Below are 21,541 nucleotides of genomic sequence, written 5' to 3'. Positions count from 1 at the left end.
TGTCCTTGGACACGTTTACCGGGGACAAATTTACTGTCTACACCCATCGGGCAGGCATTCTCTCAGTGGAAAAAGTGTCACTAACTCTTAATCATGACCCCTTGAATCTCATGATGCAGTGTAATTCATGTACCTGTGCAGCAAACGAAAAATGGACGGTGAATTTAATTGGGCTTACCAGAATGCCGTGCGAGGATGCCCGAAACCAGTATCATGGTACAGGAGTCTGGGTAAGGTAGTCTCTAAACTGAAGGGAGGTTGGGGTGTTTTGCCATGGGTGCTGTAGGGGATCATGTCAGAGGTCCCATTTTTATCTTCAAAGTTCAAAGGCAAAGTGCCAAATGTCTTCCGAATTTCAAGCGCACGCACTAGCTCACTGGATGATTCGGAAACCGAAGTATTTCTATACATGTACTGCCCCGAGTGGTTGGCAGTCGTAGTACGCCTTGGATATATGAGGGGGACTTCAGTTCTAAGCAGTTATATGACCATGTTACAGATAGACGGAATATAAATACCGTAAACATTACCAACCATGGCCTACCCAAAGCTAAGAAAGCGACGCCATTGCGAGATTGAGCGACGAAGGCAACTTATGACGAACGAAGCCTTCGGTATATACTCCTAAATCCAGACTACTGTCCTTTCGAAAAATTATCTGATCTTTCCGACGTCTTCAGCACGACATTGCAAACTTTAAATTAGAAAATTTCCCACCCAAGTCCGAGTTTCCAGAAAACAATTTATTCAAAAGATGCTTCTAAAGATGGTTTCGGGAGATAATGTCCACAATTTATTTTAAAAGCAGTAGCAACCAAAAATAATACTGAATAATAGACTTCCCATTGACTTGTATTTATAACGACTTGAGTACAACTTCGTCCAATTTTGATTATGTTAAAAACATTTTCTGCGCAATTTGAATTCACTTTTCGACGCCATATCACCTGTGTTGCCGACCTATTCAAGGGTCGTATTTACCAAATGCAAACGAAATTTCGAATTTGTTTGAATTTTGTAAAACTGATGCTAGTATAATTAATAAATAAATTTGTCTGGTGTACTTTAAAAGGTAACATCGGATGAAGCCCTATCGTGAAAACCAAACACCCTTGAAATAACCTTCCCAAACAAGCCCCGAAATTATTTCAGCATAGAATGATTACTTTTTGGAAATGATATAACTTCAATGCAACACTAATTGTAAAGATTATAGTATGATCGTAGAAAACATGCATGGAGCTTTCTTACTCATAAAAGCAAAACAAACATATCAAAAATTCCACACTTATTTGTCTACTTTAAGCTCCTAATTTTACATAAGATAACTGCAAATAATCACTCTGAGAATGATTGATATTGAGTTTTGTGTATGTGTAATTAGAAATCGTAAGTTTCAAAATGTTAACAAGAGGTACATGTATTGGTATTCAGCAATTAATTAAACAAGAGATGTTTTAAAATACAAAGCACCAAATAAAAAAGTCAAAGTTATTTTACTTTTATAAACCAAAGCAGTGTTAAAGTCACTTTCCCCAAAATACATTTCGTCGGTGTCTTCTATTAACATCAGGTTCAGGCTGGCAAACTATAGAGTCATGCTGAATTGCATGTTGCTAGAGCGACTTAGTCGATCCGATAAGATTCCAGTTACAGAGGCTTTGTATGGAAGCCATCTTGCAGGCCAGTTCTTTTTTCCACAGGGTTTGCACATTTGAGGTTTCCCGGGCAAAAAGAACTGCCCTGCAAGATGGCTACCATGAAGTGCCTTCATTGACTTGTGTGTAGCACTGGAGATACCAAAACACACCCAGAACTTACTTCTAGCTGTAGTTTTGCTGGATAGTGGATACGTATTTTCGTAAACATCACCCAAACAGAAAGTAAAATATGCAAGCTGGAAAAAAACCCCATCATGGCCGTTCATGAATACCCGTACAATTGATAAACATCTGCACAACAAACAAAAAATAATTCAGTTTGACTGCCATGCACTAAGCAATGAAAATCATTAAAAAATGATAAATGAAGCAACGCAAGTATAATCCATAAAGTTTTGCAGACATTATGGTTTACCAAAAGAACAATAGTTTTGCTTGTAGTCTTTCACATTTTATGGTTATAACGCTCATCAATATTACATGAATTGCTTCATCAAATAATTGCTTCATCTCGGTAGTGGGTCGGTTTTTATGTTGATTTCATGTCCGTATGTTTACAATAACTGCAGGCCGAAATGATACAGCAAGAAGCGAGTCGAGTCTGTTTATTTTTTTATCTCTAGTGCTGCTCGTGACTTGAATTAAGCAAGGCTGTCAAAATCAAAATCTGCTTGGACCGACTGAAGTCGCTCCTTGTACCACTTTTGGCAGTCTGAACATTGCGCAGTACCGAGTTATGAGCACATCTTCACGGTAGCGCGAGCACATTTAAATGAACGCGAATTCTCTAGCCAGCCAATCACAAAATGTAGACGCGGCACAAATCCGAATTTGGTCTGGGTACCGGACTCATCGTGACGATTTCTACACTTGCTCGATGATACAGCAGGCCAGACGGGCCCCAGCATGGCCCGTAGTAAGACTATCGTCGTAATCACCCCTGCCAAGATCGTCGGTATCCTTGTGCAACTAGGGAAATACAAAAATAAATCGATGGGAAAAAAGGACAACATTGCAATCAAACGTTGAAACAAAACAATGCAAACATGACAATAACTCCGAGCGTACATGTATCCAGGAGCATTCATAACTTCCAATCTCAAATTTTTAATGCGTAATAACTTCTCAGAGTAGGAACAAGATTAATTTTTGAAACGCCGCAGTTCAATTAAGGGTGAATTTATATATCTGTAGAGTATTGGGTAACTCTGTGGTTTTATCTGTAATAGTAATTTTGATCGACCTGGGGGTATCTTTTCCAGTATTATTCTGAGCAGTCGGAGTACCCCTCTGGCGCAAGGTGCACATTAAGGGTGTCGCTATGGCAATGCTACACATGCCTACAGGGCGCCAGGCATATAAGGTCATAAGGGCCAATTTGTTCGTGTCCTGTTTCTCTGGTATGAGCAAGAGAAGGGGCTTACCAGGGAAAACGCATCAAACTATTTGCTTGTTGTGTTTCTGTAATGAATGCTGTATGTTTACGCGGCAGCCTATTTGCTCTTGGCACTGGAGTAAATTATCAAAAACAAAGTTTTACCTCGACTATCACGATCTAGGAAACACATTTGGTGTTCTCTTTACCTCTAGACAAGTTGTGTTAAATCCCAGTTATATTATAGAGAGAATTTGAGTTTCCTCTGAAATCCTTGAGTTAACCCCAGCAATACGTTTCCTCTTTTGAGATGATAGAGCCGTTTTACTTAAAACAGAACTCAATCGGCACCTACCACTATTGCCCTTCCGATGATGGTATCAGCACCGACCAGAGAGGCAACCTCATCGCTGAATTCCTCATTCACTGACCCAACACTATCTCGCTCCACATTTCCAAAGTCCCCAACATGCCTTCATTTAAACCACAAAAAAGGTCGATATTTTCTCTTACAGGAACAAATGAGTTTTTTGTTTGGAGATATTTACAACCTTCAAAACGTATTTTACATTTTTTTAACTTCCGAGTTGGCTGTTTTGATTTTAGTGGATGCGCGCTTGGACAGACAACTTTTCATGAGAGGAATATAATATACCCTTAAGAAAAGGTGTAAGGCAGAAGCCAGATGCTGCGCCGGGTGTTGTTAAACCTACATGGAATAAGATGGATCAAAGTAATCGACTCGCCTTTAAAGGCTATAAATTTACAAAATTCATCGTACACATGCACACCTTTGTGTATCCGAGGGTCCACCGTGTTGCTTGCCGAAGGGATTAAAATGACCCCCGGTCGAGGCGCATCCGTTGCTCAAATCTCCGAATTGATGCACATGGAAGCCATGAAGAGTTGCACTAGACGTGTCAAGACCCGTCAGTTGTACAGAAACGTTCATGCTCCCTCCAGTTTTCTGGGAGACAAGTATTTGGAAGGCGGAGCCTAACTGACATTTACAGACTGGAGAGTCGTTTGGAGTCTAGATAGGCCTAGGCAATGCATGCAGTTTAATCAGCGCAAATAAAGTCAAGTTGTCAAAGAGCATGTGAGAGTGAACAGCCCAAGTAGCATCAACTACATACTAATATGAGTTGATTGCTCCAAAGCATCAAGCACTTAAATCAAGCAAATGATCTGTCTTAGGTTTATGAACGTCGCCGAGCCAAATTTCCCATTAGGGCCAAGAACGAAAGTAATGGTGTGGCGATGTCTCGTGTGACGACAAAACGACCAAAGTTAAAACATGCAAGTCGAGTCATTGTGTACAACTACGTCAACTACAGACAGACTGCGTCACAAGAATAACTCATTACCAGGATCGAAATCACGAAACACAATGTCTTAATACTCAACACCAAAGTATATATCATTTCGCACTTAAATTAAAATGAAAACGCAGAAAGAAGAGGCTCTTGCGACAGTAGGAAGATACACAGTGATTTCTTAGTAACCCACCAACTGCTTGAATGTAACAGTGCCTTGGATACTGTTGGCTGCCCGTACGTCATCAGGGAGACCAGGATTAGTCTGTAAGTCGCATCTGGCTTGAATGTAAGGGTCCTTGGGAACAAAACAGAATCATACCTCAAAGTAATACCAACAGACCAACCGCGGAACCTGTAGTGGGTATCAAACGTCAAACTTGACTTCTTCCCAAAGCAAAGTGCGTTTTAAGTGTTGTTTATCCGAAATAAAGCAAAGTTTCGGTTCCGTAGTACTTACCGCATTAGTGTTTTACTGACCGTCGTGTCGGCTTTATTGTGGGGAAATGACACTTATGGCATGCTTCTCTACGGTAAGACGGCATGTTTATTACTGTTTGATACCCACTATAGAACACGTGACTTAGTGGGCACAATCGCTCAATTCCAAGTGATCAGGTAACTAGATTATGATAAAAGTGACCGGCACTTCCACATGTGGAAACATGATAGACTAATTCCAGCCAACTTTCTTTTCTCCATCTGATACGAAGAATAAATTGTTTAGATTACTAAAGTTGATGCTCTTACTATATAAAATATCTTATTTTTTGACAAGACTAACATTGGCATTGACTTTATTATCACATCACTTTATTCTTGCTGTTCACAGACTAACATTGGCATTGAGTTCATTATCACATCACTTTATTCTGGCTGTTCACAGACTAACATTGGCATTGAGTTCATTATCACATCACTTTATTCTAGCTGTTCACAGACTAACATTGGCATTGAGTTCATTATCACATCACTTTATTCTAGCTGTTAACAGACTAACATTGGCATTGAGTTCATTATCACCTCACTTTATTCTAGCTGTTGACAGACTAACATTGGCATTGAGTTCATTATCACATCACTTTATTCTAGCTGTTAACAGACTAACATTGGCATTGAGTTCATTATCACATCACTTTATTCTTGATGTTAACAGACTAACATTGGCATTGAGTTCATTATCACATCACTTTATTCTAGCTGTTCACAGACTAACATTGGCATTGAGTTCATTATCACATCACTTTATTCTGGCTGTTCACAGACTAACATTGGCATTGAGTTCATTATCACATCACTTTATTCTGGCTGTTCACAACAAGTACTTCACTCAGACGACGACTGACTTTCATAAAAAAGAAATTCAAACATCCTAAAGGTTTGGTATATAAAAGGCTTCTGATTCATGAGTGTCGATAACTTATCACTAATTCCGAAATGAGGCATCGATATACCTCTTAATAAATTATTTATGCAGTCATATATACTTCAGAAAATTTTTCTCAACCCCCACAGGAATTAACAAGTTTTCACGATAATCCTCAGTCTTCATGAAACCCCCATTACGCAAAAGCAAAAGTGAAAATCTTTTGTTTCTGTTCATCCTCTGTTTAGCTGTACGTGTTATATTACTTGCAACAACATTGCATTTGTGACTTGCCTGGTTACAATCCTATAAACATATCTATTTGTCACAAAAGCAAAATAAGTGCTCAGTTCTTTTCAAGCAATCGACTCCAACTAGTCCTCTATCCGTCTTACCTCGGCTCTTTGCTGTAAAGCATTCAGGAGGCTCAAATATTCGCGTCGGGTCGGGGCAGCTGAAATAATAAGCACGAAGGTGTAAAATTGGGAGAACTGAGGATTGGTTTTTCACTGTGTATTTATGCATAATTCGTAACTTGGGTCATTTCATTTTCATTTCAGTTTTAGGGATACACTTACAAAGACATTCTATACACAGAAGATACAAATAAACATTAGAAACAAAACACGAAAGACGCAACATTTAACTAGCTCCCACTTGATTGCCGAAATTGTCGAGGGGCTCTCCAACCGGTTAAACGGGAAACAGACAATAATTAAAATTAGGAAAATTATAAATGAAAAAAACTTAAGGAAATAAAAACAATATTAACGCAGCATAACATAAAAATACAACAAAACATTAATAAAATTATTATTATTTCCGAAAATGGGTCACTTGGGAGACATTCCCATATTAACGTGCACAAAATATTTCAAACTTTACCGTCCCATAATTCAATATTCCCTAATCTGATCTTAGCCAAACTTTGCATGTTTTCCTTTTAGACTTTAATCTATCATCTCTCAAAATTTGGACTTTAAAAAATTTTCCTCCTTTTGGTAGCTGGAGCATGTCTCCCTAATGACCGATGCCTCCTAATGTTGAAAAAATTACCATAAAACGTCTCCCAAATGACCTGTTTGGAAATATTTCAATTACTAAAGCTATGATTAAAACAAAATTTGAAAGTAGACTGAAATAAGCATCTCAAATTACTATAAGTGTACATACATATATACGAAAAATACCTGTTCTGGCAAGGCAGAGGAAAACAATGGGAAACGAAATACACGTCCATACAACCCTTAATTGGTTGACCTTACGGCATGAAGCTGGATATTCTACAGGGCATGGATGATAGGGCTATGGGTAAATAGGTGGTCACATAAAGAGTGAAAAAAGTCTTTGGGGGAGAGTTCTAGACAGATGTCTCGAGGGTCATGGGGAAGCGAATTAAACAATCTGGGAAAGAGGGTAAACAATGAAAGTTTCACACGATTAGTTCTGCAGTACTGATGTTTGAAGAGCAGAGTGTCTGCCTTCTTTGTGTTAGGCTGTGGAAGAAAATGTGATAGGATGTTGATATGTTTGAAGAGGCATTTGATGACGAAAAAAGCACTTATAAGAAGACAAGTCTGTTGTAGGGGGGTTTAGACAAGCGTTTTCGTCAGAGAGGGAGGTAGCAAAATTGTAAGGCAAGATTTTATGAAGCGTCGCTAAACTGCCTCAATACATTGGATGTGGTTTTTCTGATGTGGTAACCGAACTGCTAATCCACATTCAAGAACAGGCCTGCAAATAGATTGAGCTCATAATACCCCGCCACCCTGCATGATCAACCTCATAGCCAGGTACAGGTGAAAGTGTCACATTCCTCTGAGGGGATTTCACCTTGTACCCACAACAAGTCATCCGAGGGGTCGTTTTTTAGAGTGGCGGGGTATTCTGCAGTTACTCCATACTAGATTGGAAAAGTTTCACGAGAACTACTTTTTCTGAATTCCTCAGCGCGTCGAATGAAACCACCAAGTTTGGAACATTTTAAAACAAAACTTATGGGAAGAGTTACATACACGGACGCCAATAATGATTCCCCACAGTGACCTACAAGTCATTAGAAAGCAAAAACGTGTCCAGAAAAGCTCAATTTAAGAGGGAGAATACCGAGTTACTTACTGACAACAACAGAATTTTTCAGACCTGTCTGACAGGGTTTGTACACAGGGTGTCAAGTGGCGTCCGTACATGGAACTCTTTCCAAACTTATTTCCACTATTTCCAGTAATGTAACAAAAGAAGACAGAGCGCCGTTAATGTAGTATTGGAGCCCAGTGTCGACAGTGGATGATCTTCAATTGGGTAGTACATCTCAGATGCTTTTGAGTTGTAAAACATGCATGTACACTAACACCATGGAGGAAGGAAAACTGACCACTGCATATGGAAAACAAGCAAAACCCTCAGCTTACCTGCGCCATGTATAAGAGCAATGCCTACAATGTTCACTAACAGCAGTGCCACACTTCTGTATGCGCCCATTTTCAAGTTCCTGTAATTTTGGTAGGGTAAAAAACCGTCTGGTATATGACAACTACTTGTATCTGGACCAGCCACAGGTGCAAGGTGCTAGCAACTCGCAGCTATCCCACCACATGCACACGACCGACTGCGGATACTGATTTTTGTTTCTGAACGTTTGACGCAGAAACACAAACTGGTATTTTCATGAACTCTGCCCTTGCAAACGCATGGCAGATGTGTGGGTAGTTGCTAACCCCGTTTGTGCATTATAAGTCTGATAGACTGGTACATCTGTCCGATTGGTGTAGTGCTTGAGTATCAGTCAGATTTTATTTTTTATTTATTCACAACTACTTCCGGTTTATAAAATTATGTTTCTAGAGAGAGTTTTAAAACTGGGATCTTCTGAACAGGTGTGTCACACACAAATTTGAAAATCGGAAAGTAAGGGTTCTTGAAGAAAACCCAAAGACCAAGAACATGGATCTTGACTGTTACGCGACAAGATTGCACGTCTTCAACGTGACCCCTCCGAGTCCAGTTACTGGTAATTATTGAACCATCCTGTCACCGTCGGGGCTGTCTGCCAACAGTACACGTTACACACGACGATCGCAGGCTGACAGGCGGTGATCACCAATGTTCGATACCCTGAGACTATCCTATGGTGTAGGCCTATTATTTACGACACACATTTCTCTCTCTCTCTCTAGCCTCCCTCAAGGCGACGCAACTACATGACGCGCCGGCACGACGGTCGCAACGTCGCCTTCTTGCCATTACTTTTGTGCACACCCGACGCGTCGCGTAGTGCCGTCGCCCGGTCCTTTCCATGTTGCATTTTTGCCGCCTAAACGTCACCCCTTCCGTCGCCCATTGCGTCGTACCGTCATGCGTCGCGTCGTACGTCGTGTATCGCGTCGCCAATTACGTCGCCTGAAGCACGACGCGACACACGACACGACGCGACGTATCGTGTGCCGTCGCCCGTTGTTTCTTGGTGTTTATAGAGGGCGCCTTTACTGTTTTCTTTCCTTCCCCCCCCGGTACTTAAATGGTAGGGTACAGTCCACTAATTCAAGCCCCATTGAAAACAATGTAAAATAGGCACTGTTCAGGGCCCAATAACATGCTTACCAACATCCTTGAGATTGCTGAAACACAAATAAAATTATTTTCTGGTCCCTAATCTTTCGATTTCTTTTTAATTTATTGTGGCCTAATAACTACATTTTGATTATTCCAACAAAACAAAATCATCCCCGAAAAGTGATTTTTCCGAAGTCTGATTGCAGCCATTTTTCAAGTAGCAACCCTCAACCTTCTCGGGCACTTAGGACTATTTTTCAGTTGTAGTTTTCAGCCATTCTGCTCTCATAGGATGGCTCAAAGACCCAGGCAGTTGATCCTGGCAACGATTTACACAATCTCACCATTTGAATAGTGGAGTGCATGCACACAGCACATGGCATTCGCTCTTTGTACGCTGCCGCCATGAGCCTTGAACTGACAGCTTTTGAAATATTCTCCAATCGTATAGAAGAACTAACGCAACATCATACCCAAAATTACTCACCAACATACACGGAAAAAGCTGCCAGATCGAGGCTCTGCATGCCTATGGCGGTAGCGTACAAGGGAGCCGTCGTGCGAAATTTGTAAACCCAATGTGCGTTTGGAAAGGGTCGACAAATTTTGCGCGTTATGATTGGCCAACGCAGTGCAAACTCTTGGTGGCGCACTATTGTGAAAAATCGTCGCCCCCACTTGATGTGATCATGATTACAGCCCCCCCCCTACACTTTAGCGCAAATTTCCCTGCTCCCCAGTGCTCGGAATCCTGGCAACGCCGCTAATAAACAAGGTATAGGAACATCGTGAGACGATGGGCAAAATCAGTTGTCTCTGCTCTCACAGTCTGCACTCCAACATTCTTAAAACTGTGCTCAATCTTCAGTCAGTAACGTTCTCGCTTCAGTTTCTTTGCGGCTTCAGAGACCATCAGGTGGGACATTTTTCTTTTCTTATTAAGGACTTTTTGCTGAAGAGTCCTTGGTATTAAAATTTTAAATTATAATTTTTTTTCAAATACTCAGAGGCGTAGTCAGACTCGAGGGGGAGCAAGAGGGCAAGAGTTCGGGGGGAGGGGAGAGTTTCACCTTTCTCCCCCATTGGCTCTCCTACTGAATGACATCATCATGAACGGCTCTTTCAAGAATGTCTACGCTAACGCACATCAATACACTGCAGATGGCTTGGCGACAGCTCACCCCTTTCCGATTTTCAAGGGGGGGGGAGTGTCCCCACAGAGGACACGTGACGCTTTACCTCCCTCGGCTATGTGAACGTCGTGGCCTGGAATAGTCGTCGAGAACTTTCGATATTTTTACAAGAATAAGTGCGCTAAAAGAACAGAAAACAGTCACCGCCATAGGGCAAAAGTTCATGTTTGACGTGCATTAATGTTTCAAAAGTCAAGAGGTTCCGAGCGTCAGCTGAAATGTTTACTTGTTGAGGATTGTCATTCGCATCCCGCAGACTGTTTGGCGCTCATTGGCTGAAGCAAATATTTCTCAGGTGTTTACAGTCGAAAGATACTCTGGTGATTAATTTAGCGGTTATAATTAATTTGCTTGTAAAATTGATAGCGGTATAAAAAAGAGAAGACCAGCTTGAACTTTGACATTGAACATTGATAGTCTAAAACTACATTAAGCAGGTTAAATATGCATCACCTTTGAAATTGTCTCTGCCTTTGAGAAAGATTCTGTCTTCAGAGAAAAGGGGGCTTTGTTTGAATTTTTATTATTTTTTTATGGATTCAGTTTCTGTGTTTGCTTGTTAAGATGCTTATGCTGGAGATGAAGGTTTGACGCTTTCCCCTGAAATGATCTCACTGTTTTCTGAAGTATTATGGAAATCTGAAGTAAGTGTGAAAACCGAAAAGTTCCGAATGAATGCGAAGTTACGTGAGGGACATTTTAAGGATTTTCAAACGGGTCCTTTTTGTTTATGCATGAAGTCACCGAGAAGTCTGTAGTAGCCTCAACTTTGTTGAAAAGGTTTTATAACCGAGAATCTTAAATTTAGGTTTTTCGTAACCTAAAATAGCCTAACAGGCCCCCGATGTGGCTCCCGCTTCCAGACTTGGCAAGGTTAAGTCTCTCTTTCTTCCAAAAATATTGAAAGCCGAATGCTCAATTTTGTTTTCATGTTTGTGTGTTGATGAGATGTGTAGCTGGAGTACTGGGAACAGGTCGGGACTTCGTCCAACGCTAATCGGAATTTGGTCGCATTGAAAAGCTATGCAGAGCTAATTTTTCTTCTTCGAATTCGGACGGTTGGGGATGACAAAGAGGGTATACAAGTGCCGATCGTGAGGGGAATTACACCTTATCCTCTTTTGACTAAGGGCTATGGCCATATAGATTTGCATTTAGAAATAAAAAACACTAAATTTTAAGAAATATAGGTTTGCACTATCGCGTGGGCGTACCAATATTGAACCCACCTGAAGCACGCTCACGGTTCAAGTGCTGATGTGACATTATTGTTGGTGAATTATTAACTGCAACCTTTATAACTTAATATACTTTGTACTCTATACGTTTACAATGATAACACCATGCAGATCACTGGAGAGAAAAGAAATGACTTTTTTCTAAACGTTTGCTTACGGGTCACATTAAAAGAGTGCAATATCTTAGCAAAGGTGGAAAGCTTGCGGTAGCACCATGCAAGGACACGATCTCTTTGTGAGTCTGTATGGTTCTGAAAAGATCCGTGAGGAACTTAACGTTTCGAACAGTATGCTCTGCCTGTCGTCAGGAGACTGAAAAGATGCCGACATGGAGTGGGGCTTATAAGCTGACTGGGAGTACTGGAGTGTGACGGATCCTTCTGTGTAGTCAGGTGGACCGAGGATACAGCTGGTGGATCCCCACTCTACGTCGGCATCTCTTCAGTCTTCTGATGACGGACAGAGCATACTGTCCGAAACGTTGAGTTCCTCACAGTTCTTTTCAGAACCATACAGACTCTCAAAGAGATCGTATCCTTGCTTGGTGCTACCGCAAGCTTTCCACCTTAGTTGTCTGTCACCCTGAATAGCTTTAAATATCTTAGCAGGAACTGCAATATATATGTTAGTCACTTCGGCATTGGAAGTTTAGGACTGGTATCAGACGTAGAAGTGTTTTAATTGGTAAGATACATATTGACATGCAGGAAGTGGTAATTTATGCTGTTTCATTGCAATGAGTCTGGGTAGTTATGAGTGTGTTTCCTTGTTAACATAATCCTAACAGATATTTTGCTTTAGATGGATAGATTTGGAATGACGTCGCTTTGAGTAACTTGTCATCCGTAAATCCACTGCATTATACCACCCACATGACCGCTCGTGGAAATACCGAGACATTTGACCTTAAATTAAGCTAAAGTTAATTGTTTTGCAAAAATACACTTTTGTTGATTTTCAGAAAACACTGATTAGTGTTTGTAGAGCCTCTGGCCCTATAGGTATTAACATGCACCGTCCACTCAACACCACACGATGTGTAACTTGCTTTGGTTCCATTTTGGAGCTCTGTTGCTGTCTGTGTGATTGTAGGGATATTGTCCTTTTAATAAAAGAACAGTTCTTTTCGTGTCACAACATCGACAGGCTAAAAATACTAGGTAATGAACAATGTAGGAACTCGTGATACGGTGAGCAAATTCATTTGTCTCTGCCCTCACAGTCTGCGCACAGTAACATTCCTAAAACACAGCCAAAGACTGCAGACACAAGCTTCCTAATATTATACCCAAACTCGTGTACAATATTGCCCCAAAACCTAAGTTGTAATTATTACGAAGTTAAGTTTGCCTAATTCATTTCAGTTAATTTGTGAAGGGGAGTCAAGTCCACTGATGCAAGCCAGTATTTGAAACAACCTTCATCTATGTCACACCATGTATGCGAGGCGCCATATTCTGATAAGGCTATTGTAAGAGGCGTCTAGTTGACATAATGCCTTCTTAATTACGGAACTTATATTTTTAATCAGACACCCCTGGTTGCCTGAGCCGTTGCAGAAGCCGAGGGACGGAAGACTGCTCAATTTAATTCGCAAAAATGATGATTAATCTTGTTGAACCTCAAAAGGAAGAACAAGTGGAGTACGACTGGGAACAGTTTTCCAAGACACCAGGACTGAAGGCAAGTTGTTGATCGGAATGTTTCGATTTATTTAAAAGTGTAACCTATAAATTGGCCAAGCCACGCTCACTTTAGAAAGAAACTGGATATTTTGAAAGATTGAAGACATGTTAAACTCGTTGTTCATGTCCACACAAAATTTCTTCTGTATCGAACTTACCTTGGAGCATAAGAAGATTTCCCAAACATATTTGTGGAATTTTTACTTTTTGCATAAAATTTTACTTACTGCTCTCGGTGTATAGTCCTGCTCCTAGGTGTGTATTCCATACCAAACGCATTATTAACAGAGAGGCTTCTCGTTTTATGAACATTATATATGATCATTATCGAGCAGAAGCACCCCTCATCGGTTGAGAGGTGTTTAGATTAGCTGCGGGAGTGTTCATTTTGTTTGTAGCGACGCACACGCAACGAGTGCATCTCATAGTCTTTCCTGAACGAGCAAAGTTTAGTTCCAACCAAAGCAGCCACCGTTGCTAAGAAAACAGGACCCTCTCTTGGTCCGGCTCGAGGCATATGGAACCAATTCATGATGTTTGCCTTCTTCACAAAAAGTAAAAACCCATTTTTGAGACCGTCGAAGTGTTCAGATGAATTCTGTTAACAGAAACGGGATTGTTTGTAATTCGGGGCAGGATTTTGGTCCTAATTCTGGCGTCAAAGCGTTGGATGGAGGAACTATTAACTACATCTATCGGATAACCAGTGACAAGAATCCCGATCGCACCGTGATTGTAAAACATGGCGACAGTCATGTCAAGGTAAAACATTTTCTTAGAGCGCATTTCAGGCCCTGTAAAATTACTCATGAAATCGCCCACGATTTTTTATTTGGTCGGGTGCTGTCACGTCTGCGAAGACCTGACGTCGTTTTTAGGGTGCGTTCGATTAGCTTACACGTGTAAGTCAAACTTACACCAGAGCGTTTGTTTAGCCACCAAGTGATATTCGTTCCTACTCTGGTGTCAGCCACCACTACCCCAGCAGGCGAGCGGGTCTGTGGAGGCTGCCCAAGTGTAAGACGTCACGGATGAACTGTTTGTGCATATGGGTGCACTGAACTAATTGAAGCCCCATTGAAGACAATGTAAAATCGACCACGTTTGCAGCCCCGGTGCGGGCAACCGAAGTCCCTCAGGTCTCTCAAACAAAAAACAAAGTTTTCTGGGGTCATTCAGCTCTCAATTGATTTTCAATTTGTAGTAGGTTAACCAATGAAATTTTTAATTATCCACCCAAAACAAACTCACCTTCCAAAAAGTGACCGTTCCCAAGTCTGTCAGCGGCCATTTTTCAAATGACATCCCTCCATCTTTTCAGGCTCTTGGGACAATTTTTCAGTGGCATTTTTCTATGCTTCGCCCTGGGATGGGAGCCCTTGAATCTAGGGAGTTCATTCTGGGCCATTCTTTTACAATCCCACAAATTCTTGAGCCACACAATCTCCTCTTTTCCAAATAAACTGTTAGGGGTACTTTTTGAGCGCCTCGGCCTGCCCAAGAATTTCCCTTGAATTGGGCAGTGCATCCATATGGACATGATGGAACATGGCGGAGACTTGACCTTTTTCCCAGAATGCCTTGGCGAATACATTGCAGCGTTCGATTCCCCTCATTTCGAGGCTTCCCTTGCGTGTATACGGGATTAGCTTGAAAATCACAGCAGGCTAATTTCGCAGGGTCAAACAATCATGACGACTGTGTCGACACAGCCTTTGATACTTACTCATCATTCAATAATGTTGTGTATGTGCAGGAGTTCCCCGTATTCGCTTTACCTAAGTTGAGAACGAGAGTGGAATTCTGGGTTATGAAGAAGATGGCGGAGCTTGTTCCTGGATCTGTGCCGATAGCTTATCTGTATCATCCAACACACAACTACAGTAAGTCTGGATCTGAAATTCCTCTGACTTCTCCCTTGACTTAACCACCCTCTCTTGAGTCGATCCGTTTTCAGCATCAAAGCAAGAGGAAACATTTAGGCCTTCTTTGTTTGGCAAATAATCTACATAAATATGTTTTTCTCGGGTAAACATCTGTTTTTGTATTCTATGTGTGCAAATAAATGAGTTACTTTCGACTCTTTTAATCAAGTGTAGTCAAAGCAAGCTTTTAATTTTTCACACTGCATATTAAACTAACCATTTTTCACTATACATATTTAACTGTAGTTGAGTTTAAATTGTAATTCAAATTTCACAGTGGGTACATAAACCGGAATCTCATTTATCTCCAACATATGTTCTGTAATAGTCGTAACCTTGACAACGAGTGTCCGCATATAAATTGGAAAAATGAAGTAGATTGTAAAAACGAAGCATTTACAAAAATAGATCAACTTCTTGATTACCTCAAGATAAATGCTATTAGATTGTATAATTAATCTCTGAACTACGGTTTGACACACTCAAGATGTTATCGCAGTCTTAACGGTTTTCTCGTCTGTTCTCGCAGTTGTCATGGAAGATCTAGGTGGCTATGCTATTCTGCGAGATAAGCTCAATAACGCAGACCTGGATTTATCGATACTGAAGCAATTAGCCGTATTCATCGGGAAATTACACCGTGCAACCCACAAAGCTACAATAAACCCAGCAGAACATCAAGAGATGGTCACCTTTTGCGAGTAGGTTCAAGTGGGTTAGCTTTTCTTTGCCATGTTTCGGGACTTGAAAATTCAGTGTTTCGCCGTGTATTTTTATAGGAAATTTCAAATCATCCAGCCAACGTCGGCACCTTTTCCAAATCTTTAACTGTAGAATTCGGGGCACTTTCTTCCCAATATGAATTCAGCTTAATAAAACTTTGGGAAAACTGAATTTATCGAATTGGGACTAGCCTGCAGTGCCGAGTCTCATCACAGTATTAGTTCATAAAATTAATCCTACAATTTCACAAGAAATTTTGATCTCCGAAACGATTTGTCTAGTTTATTTTGAGAAAGCTTGTTGTTTTCATTATAGAGGAAGGACACAGAAGGAGTTGGAACTCTAACACTTCAAAGTGTCCAATGATAGTCGCCGCAGAGTCAGACGAATAATAGAAAACATTCCAAAAAACATTCCAAAACATTCCTGCATCTTAGCCAGACAAGCAGGGTCAGTAATATCCTAGCAATACTAGTAGTTATTTGCTTGCAATTAAATACAAATTATTGCTGTGACCAGGAAATAGAGGGAGAAAAATCCCTGATATTAGACCTACTTTTGCCATCGTAAATTAACTTTTTAAATTTTGATACACTGTTCCAGTATCCATGCAATATTTGTATAATTTTATTCTCTTCCCTCCAATACATCAGTGTTCAGAGACAAGGTACGAATTTGGCTATAAGACTGGCCAACAGTATGTTGACTTTTACTGGAAAGGTAAATTCATAAATAACAAAGTGCGCTATTTCATCACAGGGAGTGATCGTGAAATCTCATAAAATACGCTTTTGTACAAATGCAATGATAAAAGTGATTCAGACAAAACACAAAACCTTGTAAACAATCGAGCTATTTATTCCTAAAATAACTACAGAAGAAAGAGCTCATTAAGGGAAATGAGAGCACGTATAGATTTAGGACACACAGCGCAATGCAAGCAATTGCGCAAGCATTAAATTTGACGTTGTCATGAGACCATACCAAGCACCAACAAAAGCATGAATATTCAATTTCCTATACCTCAGTTCAGCGACAAATTGCGGCGGTGATTATAGGGTACAAAGGGTTTCTTGGTTGTGAAACAGATGGTGCGTAGCAAGCGTTCGCTGCGCTCTGGCTGTGGATACCAAGCATGCCAGAAAGCGGTAAACGGCCAGATGTTACAGCCCAGGCAGTTAATTCAAACTACTTCTGTTTCCTTTCTGTATGGTTTGATAAATGCCACCGATTAGCAACTTTAAGTATTGTATGTTATAGTTTTGGTATATAATTGACATAATAGGATACTTTTCCAGTCAGATGCAGTTAATGTACAGCTTTCCTTACGATCCAATGACTTGGATTTCCAGTGGATTACCATATTTTGATCAGGTAAATTTTCCACATAGGTTCCGATGGATTACTTACATTGATCAATTGAGTATCCAATCTTCGATCCAATTTTGTGTTTGCATATAGGATCCTATGGGTACCTACAGTTACCATCACGTAGGATCAATTGTGTTCCATGTTTCTGTCCCGTTTATCCAGGCCAAGCAATATGCAGGGTCTAGGAACGAGACACGTCTTTATAGATCCCGTCGAGAGGATGGGTGATGGGAAATACGTGAAGGAAGTGAAGGACTTCCTCCAAGACCCCATACTCGGCAGAAACTGGGAGAAACTCAAGTCCATGTGCCTGACAAAGCATGATTGCTTGGTGCACGGGGATTTCCACACAAGTTCTGTCATGGTCAAAGACTCTACCGTCAAGGTAGATTATCCTTATCAATATCAAAGTGTTCCTAGCCAATAAAATACATCACCCCAACAATGATTGGGTTTGGAGTTTTATACTACTACTGCAAACTGGTGTACTTAGCCGGTCTGATTCAAAATTAAAGCGTGAAAACCTAACCCTTTAAAACCTATCGGGTCATATTAACCTGGAATGCAGGTCCAATGGGAACTGACTCTTTGCTGGATGAAATTACAACCCAGAAATGTTCCAAAAGACCCAATAAGGGGATAATTTTTGTTTACGCGGAAAGGCTGGGTCAGGCTCAACAGCAATCTGACCCGAAATGCAAGATGAACAATGCCAAGGCATTACAGTGGGATACCTGGTAATGTAAACACAAATCTGCCGACTTAATTATTTAAAATCTTTATTTTGATCCAGATTTTTGACTTGGAGTTTGCCCACATGGGCCCAGCTGGGAACGACTTTGGCCACATGTTGGCCAATATTTTCAAAGTGTACCTGGACCACAAGCTTTATCCTCTGAGCGAGGGCTCCACATATTACGTGCGACTAGGAAAGGCCATCTGTGAACTGGGTAAGTTGACAGAGAGAGCTCGTGAGATGAGGGTTAACAACTACCCAGAACCATGATCCTCTTCCAGCCGATCAGTTCAATACAAGTCAGCCAACATGTTATTTCAGAAAGCAAGGTCGTTCGGGAACAAAGCATGCGCGTAAGTTGGTTTCCATTGTGGAGATCAATGACGTAGCTAGAGCCACGCTAATGCGTCCGAATGACCTCAGACGCGCGTAATTTGGGGCATGAGCTGTTGGAATACCGAACTGGTTCATTAACCAGGACTTTGAAGCCACATATGCCTGCCTCAAAATGCAATCAATGCGCATGTTTCGAATTCACATAATAGCGTGTAACTTGGGTTTAATGAGCAAAAACAGACAAACCAATAAAATCTGTAGATTGTATTCTACTGTTGCTGCTGTGTGTGCTCATGTTGTTCTCGTGATGTTTTATAATAACATCGTCTTTTTCTGGCAGTCGACGCATACTTCAAGGAGGCAAGGGAATACCTGAACGATGAAGATTATGCCACGACGGTATCCGAAACTGCGGGATTTGTCGGTGCAAGAATGATTCGAAGGTATAACAAACTACAAAAATCACAGATTCAGTTATCAAATGCATGTGCCATGTTTTGCTGGTCCATAAGTAAAAAAGTCACCAACTTAGTTGGTTCAAGTTTCGGTTGTTCATTTTCAGGGTGTGGGGTTTGCAGGAACTTGGTGAGGAACCCACCCAGCCAGCGACACGGGAGGAACTACTTCGGATAGCCTATCGACTCATCTCTGAATTCGAGAAAATCCAAACACTACAACAGCTGAAGGAATACTTGATTAATGGGAAAGAATAGCTACCCTGTTTGGATGTACTGATGCGCGAGATCAACATTTCTGGTGCAAAAAAAATACACTGCAGAAACGGTGTGTTAAAGTAAAACAAATTAAAGGGCACTATTAAATGCTACTGTCTAATTTGTTTTTACCTCACTATCTATAACATTCAATACTTATCGGCACTGGTGTTAATCTAGCACTAAAGTTTGTGTAGTATACCAGTGTGACGAGGAAATATGACATTGTTTGAAGATGGCAACACGACTAGAGTTGAAACCTTATATTTGGTTCGTTCAACTGACGTTTAACACACATTACACTAAAGCATTCACCCGAACAAGACCGACCCACGTAAACTGTAATCATATAACACAACACTGAGTTTCAATAAGTGTCACCTCTAAAATCATTTCAATCTAAACGAATAATCAGACAATTGTAACAATTTTTTGTGTGAAGGTCTTCTTGTCTGATTCCAAAGAGGCCCGATAAACGGATAGAAAATTATTCAACAATATAAAAGTATTTTCCAATGTTCTCAGCTTGAAAACACGCGTGCAAGAACTTCAACCGTTAATACTCTGTGCGTCTTTTGTCGTATAAATGATGTTTAAAAGTTTTAAAAATTTGCGTTGAGATTTCTTTTGTATCATTAATCTGTAATACAACTAATCAAAGACACATATATACATTTCCGCTTACTATATTTTGTGCTTGCTATTTTGCAACAGCAATTGAAGAATAACAATAAAATGTAAATTTACAATATTGAATGATTGTGGACTAATATTAGGTTAGTTGGCTTTAGCGTTTTAGTTTAGTGAGCCCATATTGGTTAAAACTTCCCTGTAACAAACCCATTAGTGGTTCTCAGCTATTCTGTTTCATTTCATTGAACCTGCGAAACTCCATGTATAGTTTAGACAAGAAAATCGTTGGAAACAATCGGCATCTGTGTATTTATAAATCAAAGAAAGTTTTGCTATGCTTTAGTTTAATTGGAAAAATAGGAAGTAGCGCTGTAATTTTTATGACTGAAAATCCTGTATAACAAAACATACTTAAGTGATGATGTCACATAGTTCAGATAGCAAAGTAAAGGAATCTTTAATTATATATATAACGGTTTCGCCCGTACCCAACGTATATTAATAAGCACTGTATTCTCAGTGCTTGTCCGAGAGCTTGCGAAAAAACCTCACAAGCTTACTCGGGTGGGACTCGAACCCACGACCTCCTGCTTACTAGTGCAGATAGCACTAGTAAGCAGTAAGCACTAGGCATACAGTGCTTATTAATGTACGTTGGGTATGGGCAAAACCGTTATATATATAATTAACATCTCCCCAACGCAAAAATACATCTTGAAAATAAAGGAATCTTTACTTTATGTTCCTCACAATGTAACGAATCTTATGCGTTAAGGCGGCGTAAGAGACTATTCTTTGTTATTTTAATTAAGTTACAATGAATGCACAAAAGGTTTACTCGATCCCACAGGAAGAAATATCCTCTAACCTGACGTCATATCCGGTTCCTAAGTGGAAGTCCAATTCAGTTCAAACCACGCGCACAGCACACAGAGCTACGTGGAACCATGGAGCGGGAAGATCATGCACAACTTGAGGGCTTATTCCATCGAAGCTTGCAGTCAGCGTTGCTTCTGCGGCAGGGTGTCGAAGTCATCACTTACGAACCAGACAGCAAAATATTCATAATTGTGATGTAACCTTAGTGCTAATGATTCTGAAAATTGAACAGGATAAGACAACCACTGGTTTGCAGAGCTGGAATCAGGTTTTCATACGCACAGTATTTGCACTCTTAGTAAACCGTGTACACTGTACATAATATTTCTATGATAATATTGTGAAAATACATGTAGAAGATGTTTCCTAAATGAAGTTCAGATATGTCGCACGCACATTGCTTTTATGTAACAACAGGTTGGAGAGCTGCTGTCGATCTGCTCGGCCTGAAGAATTAAAAGACAGTCAGAAAAAGGCAAACTAGAGATTTTGTCGGTGTTATAACTGGAGTACATTTTACAAGCGGTACTTGGGGGCCTCAATTTTTTTCGGGGGGGGGGTCCTCTAACATGCTAAATATTTCGGGGATCCAAGCCTTTGTCAGGCTCACAATATGTTGTGCATGCATCGCAGTAATACAAATACACACAATTCGTTTCCAGAAAGAGCCCATAGCATTCTTTGCACATGTAGTCCATAGCATGTGCGCCAATATGCGACTCCGTCTCTACCTGCTCGAACATTATCTTTCTGGGCACCTTAGAAAACCCATATATCAGCAAGGTTGTTTCCTTTTCTGCACTATTTGGTGAAAACGCACTTCATTGTTTGATAGGACT

General features: G+C 40.5%; 2 protein-coding genes across 2 annotated transcripts; one reads left to right on the top strand and one right to left on the bottom strand.

The window, feature by feature from the left end:
• Positions 1 to 722: 722 nt before the first annotated feature.
• LOC110973453 (uncharacterized) lies at positions 723 to 8,404 on the bottom strand. Its single transcript, XM_022224300.2, has 6 exons — positions 8,130 to 8,404; positions 6,114 to 6,172; positions 4,546 to 4,650; positions 3,828 to 4,003; positions 3,392 to 3,509; positions 723 to 2,630 (listed from the first exon to the last, which is right to left on the bottom strand). Exons 1-6 carry the CDS (start codon positions 8,197 to 8,199, stop codon positions 2,526 to 2,528), a joined length of 633 nt encoding a protein of 210 aa, XP_022079992.1. The 5' UTR covers positions 8,200 to 8,404; the 3' UTR covers positions 723 to 2,525.
• Positions 8,405 to 12,006: 3,602 nt separating this feature from the next.
• On the top strand, positions 12,007 to 21,185 carry LOC110984359 (uncharacterized). Its single transcript, XM_022248687.2, has 9 exons — positions 12,007 to 12,385; positions 13,233 to 13,384; positions 14,023 to 14,148; positions 15,143 to 15,269; positions 15,841 to 16,012; positions 17,568 to 17,790; positions 18,199 to 18,355; positions 18,818 to 18,920; positions 19,040 to 21,185. The coding sequence occupies exons 2-9, from the start codon at positions 13,301 to 13,303 to the stop codon at positions 19,188 to 19,190; spliced, it is 1,143 nt and encodes a 380-aa protein (XP_022104379.1). The 5' UTR covers positions 12,007 to 12,385; positions 13,233 to 13,300; the 3' UTR covers positions 19,191 to 21,185.
• The last annotated feature ends 356 nt before the right edge of the window (positions 21,186 to 21,541 follow it).

Source organism: Acanthaster planci, linkage group LG19 (genome assembly GCF_054643075.1).
Source record: "Acanthaster planci isolate LZ-2023a linkage group LG19, COTS_SCS, whole genome shotgun sequence".
NCBI classification, from domain to species: domain Eukaryota; kingdom Metazoa; phylum Echinodermata; class Asteroidea; order Valvatida; family Acanthasteridae; genus Acanthaster; species Acanthaster planci.
Note: the sequence above shows the minus strand (reverse complement) of the source record. Positions and strands in the feature narration are given on the sequence as shown.

Coding starts and splice junctions, on each gene's coding strand:
- LOC110973453 (XM_022224300.2), bottom strand. CDS start 8,199: ATGGGCGCATACAGAAGTGTGGCACTGCTGTTAGTGAACATTGTAGGC. Junction 4,651..6,113: donor CTTTACAGCAAAGAGCCGAG/GTAAGACGGATA, acceptor TTTGTTCCCAAG/GACCCTTACATTCAAGCCAG. Junction 4,004..4,545: donor CTGTTACATTCAAGCAGTTG/GTGGGTTACTAA, acceptor CTTGTCTCCCAG/AAAACTGGAGGGAGCATGAA.
- LOC110984359 (XM_022248687.2), top strand. CDS start 13,301: ATGATGATTAATCTTGTTGAACCTCAAAAGGAAGAACAAGTGGAGTAC. Junction 16,013..17,567: donor GAGATGGTCACCTTTTGCGA/GTAGGTTCAAGT, acceptor CCGTTTATCCAG/GCCAAGCAATATGCAGGGTC. Junction 18,921..19,039: donor GGTGCAAGAATGATTCGAAG/GTATAACAAACT, acceptor GTTCATTTTCAG/GGTGTGGGGTTTGCAGGAAC.